Below are 9,667 nucleotides of genomic sequence, written 5' to 3' on the forward strand. Positions count from 1 at the left end.
GCCTAACAGTGCACATCCAAGTATATAGTGAATCCTGCAAAAATATATAACTCTCTCCTCCTAAAATACATGGATTCCTGAGTTTGTTATAAGCCAAATAATTCTAGGGCCTTGTTTAGTTCACCCTCAAATCCCAACTTTGGCACTATGCAAAAAGAAGATTCCCCATCACATCAAACTTGCGGTACATGCATGGAGTACTAAATGTAGACAAAATTAAAAACTAATTGCACAGTTTTGTTGTACTTTGCGAGACGAATCTTTTGAGCCTAATTAGTCAATGTTTGGACAATAATTCACAAATACAAACGAAACGCTGCAGTGTTGCTATAGTAATTTTAGCACCTCAAAATTGGGCAACTAAACAAGGCCTAGGTTTGAGCAAATGTATAGAAAAGAATAATAATATTTATGACATTAAATGACTATCGTTAGATCCATCATGAAATATATTTCTAGTGTGCACTTATTTGATATTGTAGGCATGAAATCTCTGGAGAATTTGCAAATCTCACGATGAATTCACCTAAATTCACCTATACAAGGTAGATCAAGATTTCAATATTCATCATCTCTTGTCCCCCCATCCTCCCTCCCCCTCTCTCTCAAGCACATAGGAAGGGAACTACCAAATGAACTGAAAACCCGCCACGTCAATGGTTTTGTGGCCCAAAGCTCAAACTTTTTATCTCCATGTAGCCATTATACATCCTCCTGGGTGTAGGCGTGTGTCAGACCTCAAGCCAAGCCTTCATAGCTTCAAATTTTTCGCACTACCACGCATCGACAACCTACTCGAGCTTTCCATTGTCTTCTTCCTTGACTTGGCCGATGATGTCTTCATTACCACGTACTCTTACTCTTCATATGCACGATGTAAACCACCATGGTCTCGAACAGACTCCTCCAAGATCCCTCGGTTTCAAGCCCTTGTTCGTCCTTCACCGCGCACTGTCTCTTCTCGGCATGAACACTAACGCGACTTTTACTGCTTGGTGTCAACCACTGTATTACATCTAACATCTACACATCATAAGCCAAGAAGCACCTCAAATCACTCATATTTTCAATCGCTCATCACAAAAGAGAGTAAACCTCCATTGGTTTCTCAAAAGTATTGCATCGATCCTCGTTGTAAGTGGTAACTACTAGTCTACTAGAGTCTAGAGGAACTAGCTAAAACTTTTTTGATAAAGAACTAGTTAGAAGTTAGAACAACTCACATCAACCAACAAGACATTCATTGGCCGCAAGAAAGTACTGCATCAAGTGTTCAAGAAACAGAAACAACAAGATGTCGAAATATTCAAAGCAAGGATTCAGCAACTATTACTATATGCTCCAGACTTCAGAGCTTACTGCAGTCGGTGGGCACGAACGACAACTGCCCTACGGTGATGTCAAACAGCATCTGTATATTCTGCTGCTGGAAATTCCCCAGCACGGAAGTCGACGCCGGCCCAGGACTCCCAGCAAAGGTCAAGCAGAACGACGACTCCTCTTGGTCAAAGTACATGTAGTTGTCCCTGTGCAGCTTCATATCCGCACCGCCGGCGAAGTGCAACACCATATCAGGCATGTCTGGGAGCTGCCACGCACCGGCCGGAGCCGGAAAACAAGGGCTGTCCAGGCTTGAGGCGTTCGCCACCGGCTGGCCGAGCACGTCGGCCACGCGGTCCACGACCACCCTGAAAGCACTCTCGACGAGGGAAGTAAAGATAGTGCCGGAGTCCACGATCATCCCCCCGGTGCCGTCGGCGCGCAGGTCGAAGGTGCCGTTCTGGATCGGCAGGAGAGCGTCGCCGAGCGATATACCTTCGAGGGAGACGTAGTACCAGGAGGGGTTCTGTGGGCTCTGCACAAGCGGCGTCGACTGCACGGCGGCGCCGCCGCTGGGGTCGGCCAGCTCGGCGAGGGAGCCGAACAGGACTGGGCTGCCCAGGCTGATGTCAAAGAAGTCTGTGAGGCAGTAGGAGAGCTTGCCGACGCCGAGCTGCGCCACGAGGGACAGGCTCCCACGGCCTAGACCAACCGTGCCGGTGGAGTTGTACGAGAGCCCACCATTGTCGACGCCGCAGCCGAACGCGATGCCGCCGACGGAGACGGGCGGTGCTTGGCCGTAGCTAGAGCCGAAGGTGAGCGTCTCCGTGCCCATGACGCCGGCCGAGTAGGCGCCGTCGCCGTAAACGTAGCGGTACTTGCAGGGCGTGGTGGCGGAGCAGTTGTGGCTCCATACGGGCAGGCACGCGTCGCTGGAGCACGTCACCGGGGAGAAGCTCGACGAGGCGTTGCGGTCGTAGATGGGCGTGTCCTGCGCGAAGCACAGCTTGCAGGGCTCGCACTGCGTCCAGGTCAGGTCGCTGCCGGTGTCGGCGAGCGCGACGAACGGCACCGGCGGCGTCCCGATGGCGAGTTCCATGAGGTACTCGGCTTGGCCCGAGTAGAGCCTGGTGGGACGGGTGTCCGAGCTGGTAGATGTTGTGGAATAGACTGATAGCTGCATCGTGGCTGCACGGTGGCGGCTTCTGTCAGCGGCTCGGCGCATGAGCTTGGCCTTGTTGAAGCCGCCTTTGGAGTCGACGTGGGTGAGCGTGGAGCGGTAGCCGGACGTTGGTGGCGCCGCCGAGCTGTGCGATGATGCAAAGGCAAGCAAGAATAAGGTTATTAGGAACTGCCTGGGAATGGGACCCATGCGTCTGAGCATGAGCATGGATGACTGATGCAAAGCTCGAGACTAAGAGTACATTTGTAAGTGCTCTGCTAGCTGGGCTTCAAGAGTCAGGGTTAAACATGCAAAACCTATTTATAGGAGAGCTTTCTTATCGACATTGAGCATAAGACGTAGATGTCATCATCAGGAGCAGAGAAACCTATAGAGTGGAAGTAATCAAGTAAGTCATATGATTGGATCTAACAGCCCAACCCCTAGTACTTTGGAGTTGAGACTCTGGCGTCTAAATCTGGCACCGCCATTTGTCGCTGCTGTGAGTTAGTACTAGAGGAAATCTGTGTTAGAATACACTACGATATCGGTCTCTAGGATTCGTGATTCAGATCCGTAGTCCGAACAGGACATCGTAATTATGGAACACAGACTGTCTAGAGTCCTTGTTGTAAATGTTTTGGCCTTGGCTTGGGCCGGCCTTGTTTATACATCATAAACATACAAAGCACCACGAGGTGCAAGCTGTTCCAATCAATCTCACACGTGGTACACATAGTCTCCTCCTAGTAATATGTAGTTGCATATGATTCTTGCACCATGTTAAAACAGCAAAAAGAAGACACCTAAGTCAGACACATGATACACTACTCGAAAACTCTTCATAAGTGTCAGATCATCCGTGCCGGCATATAATGGCGCCGGTTCCAAAGGCCCATTAACGCCAGTAAATTTTTTATTCTGATCTTTTTAATCTAAAATATAAAAAATAGTGAGGACCAATGGTAGTCATCCTTGGATCATGAGTGATTGATAACATTGTGTTGGTTTGATGTTGCTCTTGGCTTGTGATGTGCAGGTGTAGGATGCAACATGGCTGTCGACGGCGTGCGGTGAAGGTTAAGCGAAAGTTTCATGCCGATGGACCAAGGGCAGTGAAGGATGAACGCGAGTAGGCTTGGACCGATGGACCCGAGGAGTCCAGGCGAAGTCATGGGCGGTCCGCATGGTGCACGGAACGGCGAGAGGACATGACGGGATAGATACGACGTCGGTCGAGTCGAGCGGGAGGCTTGGCGGAGGCCGGACATGCGTCAACATCGAGGAGGTCGCGTGGCGGCCAAGCGAAGATGGACGGTTTGGGTGGTTTGGGCCTCAAAACCACCGCGCAGGCAGGTTTCCCGGTTTGGGCCTCAAAACCGAGGGCGAGCTCGGTGCGGCCGGAACTTCGAGAAGGAGGGCACGTGACGTCATCGCGAAGCTTGCGTCGAGGCGAAGCAAAGTCGTGAAGACGGCGTGTCCGTCCGATGTACGGATAAAAACTTAGACCAAAATGCTCCTGCGTGGGTAGTTATCCTAGTTGTAGCTGGAAGGGTAGTATTGTCTTTCATCCTGAATTATAAATAGGGATGGGGGGCTGGTTATTTGAGCACCTCTTTGCTTAGCAACTCATTATCTTGTAACTTAGAAGCTAGTCATGTGCTTAAAGTGAGAGGAGAGAGGGAGATTAGAGGGTGATTACTCTTTTCTCTTGATTTGTTCATCTTTAGTGGGTAGATGAAGGGAGGAAGCTAGTCCTCATCTTTTATAGAAGATGTGCTCGTGATTTAGCTTTGTTTGTTATCTCAAATCGTGCTAAATCTTTGATTCCTGAGCATTTTTCTTTTTCCTTATTTTCGGAGCTATTTTTGGGAAAATTTTGTTCATCATCTCGTGGTTTTGGTTGAAGAGAAATGTTGATAGGACCTTAGGGAACATCTTTGATATAATCCCCCTTCAAATCCCACATGGATTCGGTCGGATTTTGAGTTTCTCCCAAATCGTGTTCTTCGCGTAGGGTTTCGATTTTTCTCCAAGATTTGCGATGAATACTTGAGTTTTTTTAGATTTGTTTCATGGATCTATTTTCCCTAGAGGTATTGCATCCTTTTCTCAAGTTTCGTCTCGATTCATGGAGATTTGAGAGAGTATTTTTAGTTTGAAGTTTGAGTGGTGCTCTTGGTGTTCCTGCAGTTCTTGTTTTTCTCTCTGTTCGTGCGCAGGAAGAAGCGCAGCAGAAATCGATCGCACAGGCACGCGGGGCGCACGTGCAAGCTGCAGTAGCAAGCGGGCCGTCAGCTGCTAGGCGGGCCAGCCCAGTACGCTACTGCTAGCGGTCCAGTCCAGCACGGGCCAGAGCAAGTGCAGCTAGCGCAGGAGCTTGCGGCCTAGCAGTTCACGCAGCCCAAGCGAGTCACCACAGGCCGGCCCAAGACTCTAGGCAGGCCAACGCAGCAGGAGAGCAGGTCCTGGTTCTTCAAACAACGCAACGTGAGCTCGCTCTTTGTTCTTTCTAATTAGTTCCTGCACAGTTCCTGTTACTTGTTCTAACGACTTGTTTAATCACTCTCTTGTAATCCTGTCTAGTGATTATTTAACTAGTTATTTGTCTCTTGTGCTAATCATGCTTAGTTTATTTAATCACTGCCTAGTTAAGTAAGTGGTTAGTAGTGTTCTTGTTTTGTCTCATTTGTGCAAACTTGATGAAGTCGATTCATGCTATGTTTCCGCTGTGATTTGTGCGTCTCTTATCGTTCCTAGGGTGAGATTGTCACGAGTTGACTTGCGTCATCTTGACGATTGAACATACGGTGTGCTTTAGGGTTGCGTTTGGGAGATAGGCCTTGTTCTCGTTGAGAATTTTTATAGGCTCCCATTCACCCCCCCTCTGGTCGCCCTTTCGGTCCTTCAAATAGCCCGTGCCAAACTAAAATTCCTAAAAGTAGCCCTTTTCAATCGCGCCACGCCACATGCCCGCCACATTGGCTGGTCGCGCACGGTGCGGCTGAGCTAGCAAGGTTGAGTCGCACCACATGTTTTGGCGCGACTGAGTCATGCCACGCGGCGTGGTGCGACTCAGCAAATAACAGCTGGGCCTGCCAGCCCCTTTCTTTCTTTCTCCCCACTTCCTCCCTTCCCCTTAGCTGACCCGAAGTCCCTCCTCTCTCCATGGCACCGCTCCTCCCAATCCCCCCTCTAGATCCACTCCATCCCCCATCGAATTCAAGGGGGAAATCAGGTGGAAATTGCTCCTTGAAGGTACCTGTAACGACCGACCCTAACCTTTTCCAGTTAGGTTTGATCTCAGCCCTTAACCTCAGTCAGTTGCTCTGTTGACCGCACCTAAGTGCTCAGTCTTCCGTCAGTTCCGACCCCTGAGATCCGACCCCTACCGCTTCGTTCCTTTTTCCCGACCCTGGCGAGTTCAGCCCTTCGTCGGATCCTGTAGAACTTCTCACCCGTCCGATCTTTTCCTCCGGTGAACCCGTGAGATCTTTTCCAGATCCCCCGCGCTAGCCGCACTCGAGTTGCATGGCTGCCTCAGAGTTTTCCTGCTGCGTGGCTCGTCTTCTCCGACGCCATCGCTCAGTTTTGTCTCTGGCGAGGAACAGAGTTGGTTCCCGTGCCCTTTTCCCCAATGGCAGCGGAAGCCCTCTGCACCCCTTTCTGCAGACCCTCGTTCCCCGCGCCCATCATCACGATACCAGATCCCGGCCCCGGAGACCGATGTCGCCCGTCTTTTCCGTCCCTTCCAGCAACAGTTGCGCCGCCCGGTCGTCGCTACATGACGATTCCCCCACCGCCAACCCCGACCGCGGCCGCGACAGTCCCTTTCCCCGCTCTGTCAGAGCCGCCCGACAATCTGTTGTTCCGCGCTCTCCCCCGCGCCGCGTCCGCTTGTTCTCCCACCTGTGCGCCCTCGATCCTAGCGCCGTTTAACCGGTCGCTTCTATCACCTCTTCCGCACGACGACGCCCGCTCTCCGCCAAATCCCAACCACCGATCTACCCGCGCCTACGCCGCCCTGACGGAGTAGCGCAATGATCGCTGGCGTCACCCCCGGAGTTCTGCAGCACCGCCGGTTTGCTCAATCGCCGCCACGGCAGAGCACTCCATTGCTTCTCCCCGGCCTTCGCGCCGCTCCCCTTCTCTCTCTCCGCGACGTTTCCATTCCTCTGCTCCCGCAGCTATAAAAGGAATGCCCCCGTCGCCGGAGTTCCCTCCGTCTTTGTTGCCCTTAGCTTCCTCTAGCTCCCTGCTCAAGCTTCTAGCGCCACCCACCCAGTTCTTGAAAGGTTCACCTCCCAGTTCCTTCTCAGTTCATCAAAGTCACCAGCAGCGTGCTCCTTTGTGCTGCGTAGAGCTCTCTTGTGATCCGCAAGAAGCAACGCCGCCGCCGGAGTATCGCCAATCTTAGTCCCTGCTCGAAGCTTTAGTTTCGCGCCCAAGTCTGCCTCTTCCCGACCCCAAGCTTTCCTTTCAGGAAGAAGGTGAGTGCCGACCCTAAGTCCGCCTCGCCCGACCCCTCCTATCCGCCCGACCCCAGTTCCGTCTCGTCCGACCCTGTCTGTTTGCCGACCCTTGTCCGCCTCGTCCGAGGGCTTGGCTGTGATCTTTTTCTTCAACTCGAGGGTGTAAGTGTAAAACGTGGGAACCCTTCAGCGCCTACGTCTGAGGATCCCAGTTATCACATCCTCTAGTTCAAGGATCAGACCACTAGTTCCCTTCCTACCCTTACCTCATGATCATCATCAGCTCTCTCAACCAGCCTCAACCTCCTGCTCCTTGTCGCGAGTTTCTGGGCTCAGGAGAGCCATTGTTGCTGTTGGACTAACCGTCTAAGCTAACCCTTGCATTGCATTCGTGTAGAGTTGCATCTCGCTGACGGCTTCTACGAGCTGCACCCGGCGCCCGAAGAAGAAGTTGTAGCCGAGATCCTGCCCGCGGAAGTCGAAGTCACCCCCGAAGTCGAGCAGTTTCCGCCCTCTTTGTTTGCAGGCAAGCCCCGGTTGCATGAACGTCCTATGAGTCTTACCAGACTTGCGCATGCCTTTTGTAACTTGCTTGTGCATTTACGTCTAGGAGTTGTATGAAACCCTAGATGCATGACCTAGTTATCCCTTGATATGAACACTAGCTGTTGGACCGAGTAGTTGCATTGCTTAAATAGGAGACGGTAAAAGCCGAGTGATCTCCTGTCACTCACGAGTTGTAGGAGTTGCATGTTTACTCTCCTGTTATAACTATAAGGACGATGGACGGGGCAGGGTTGGTAACACTTTGGTGGACGGATGGTCGCCCCGTCTGTCTATGAAAACTTGCTAAGGCCCGACAGTGGTGGTGTTCATGATCAAGTGTTTGAAAGTACTAGCCTCATACTTAGTATGGGATGAGGAAGCCTAGTACCTGATTGAACCTAGACGTGAGCGGTCGCCCCATTGTTCTTGGAACGGAGTTTCCCCTGCTGGTTGTCGCACATGGTGGCAAAGCGTGGTCACAGAACGGCAGAGACCGGGTCTGTGGAACCTTGCACCAAAGGAAATGGGCCCGACACGGGTTAGGGGATTGATGGGGAAGGCCAACACAGGAAGCGACCTCCGGGTGCGCGGATGTCGTGGGGCTAGGTTCACCATGCATGGTTAAAGAACTCGAATCGATTCGTCTGCCTCTCACAGTTTGAGATTACTTGATCGCTATGTCACCCTGAGTAAATGAGGAATCTTATGATGGCAATGTTGTTGTTGTTTGTATCTACACACTTGATTGGCTCGATGTTTGATTAGAATAGGTCGCATAACCTAGACTGGTAAATAAATCTAGAACCGGAGCTAAAACTTGAAAATAGGTTACTTAGTGCTTTTGGCAAAACAAACCCCTCAGCCAAGAAGCCTTGCATGTCTAGTTGGGAGAGTAGTTGGCTCCTCCCCGGTTAAGTCTTGTTGAGCTTAGTAGCTCAGCCTTGTTGTGGCTCCTGTTTTTCAGGTGAAGTTGCAGTTTCCGACCCCTCCCTTGTTGGCGCTTGGCCGCCCCAGCTTCCGCCAGGCTGGACGGTCGAGTGGGATCCTTCCTCGGACGGCGAGGAGAGGACTCAGTGATGTTCTGGCTGGCCTCGCCCGGACGTCCGACCCCGACGAAGTCTTCCGCTAGTGTTTCTCTGTCGTTTTCTTTGAACTTGTAAAACTCTTATGCAAAATTTTATGGCCGAACTAATCAAGTAAGACTTGCTTAACTCAGCGGACTCGTTGTATTCTCTGTAACCGCTCACCTCGTGTGGGTTTGCTGAACTCGATCCTGTTTTAAATGGTTAAATCGGATGAAATCCGACGGCGCTTCGTGTTAGCCCGAGTTAGGCAGGAGTGTCGCATGTCAGGCGGCCTAACCTTGCTTAATCAAGCTAATTCGAGGTGGTTCCGCCACAGCTTGGTATCAGAGCCGAGTTTAGCATATCAGAGAACCCAATGAGCCCTAAACACTTCTTTGAAAATATAAAAGTTGCAAGAACCTTTCGAAAATCTCGTACAAATGTTAAGGATGACTTAGTGCGAGAGGCCCTAGGGGATTTTTGGGTCGTTTCAGGTGACTAATAAGTATCTGGTTATGTTGCTAACTCTTCCAGCACTTCGCCACGTCTATTATACGTGTGCTGAGTTTCGCATCGCGAGTATGCGAGGGTTGATAGGGAGTTCCATTCAAGGGACCCTATCTTCGCGGTTGTTTTCGCCCACGTCTATTATACGTGCGCAGATTCCGTATGTGATCCATACGAAGGTTGATATGGTTCGATTCCAACGAACCTATTGGCACGGTTGTTTCGCCACGTTTGTCATACGTGTGCCGATGCCGCATCACGAGTATGCGAAGGGTTATATGGTTCTATTCGGAAGAAAACCTATTTCCACGGTTGAGTGCTGTCCATGCAGCCTTAAACGCATGGGTGCCGTTCCTATAGTGAACGGTAATGTTTGGGAATGCTTTCGTGGGTGCTGGCACGAGAGGTTCGTGTGTGTGTTTTCTGCAGGTTGCTAACCGCGTTCGTTAAGACATTGCTAGAACCGACTAGTTAATATAGGGAGAGACGTATTGTTGCCTTGTCACCGGCGCTGACCGCGTAAGACCCAAGGTTTGGGCAGTTGGTTTTGGTTAAGAGTACGGTAGGCCGTGCATGCGTCATACCAAAAATCTGTA

The 9,667-nt window shown here is 51.1% G+C and overlaps 1 protein-coding gene across 1 annotated transcript; it reads right to left on the reverse strand.

Annotated features, from left to right (window-relative positions):
- Positions 1–1,348: 1,348 nt before the first annotated feature.
- On the reverse strand, positions 1,349–2,692 carry LOC117834477 (aspartic proteinase nepenthesin-1). Its single transcript, XM_034714042.1, has one exon. It carries the CDS (start codon positions 2,690–2,692, stop codon positions 1,349–1,351), a length of 1,344 nt encoding a protein of 447 aa, XP_034569933.1.
- Positions 2,693–9,667: the final 6,975 nt, after the last annotated feature.

The sequence above is a fragment of the Setaria viridis genome, chromosome 8 (assembly GCF_005286985.2).
Source record: "Setaria viridis chromosome 8, Setaria_viridis_v4.0, whole genome shotgun sequence".
Taxonomy (NCBI): Eukaryota; Viridiplantae; Streptophyta; class Magnoliopsida; order Poales; family Poaceae; genus Setaria; species Setaria viridis.

Excerpts from the sequence above, each read along its gene's own strand:
- LOC117834477 (XM_034714042.1), bottom strand. The coding sequence starts at position 2,692 with ATGGGTCCCATTCCCAGGCAGTTCCTAATAACCTTATTCTTGCTTGCC.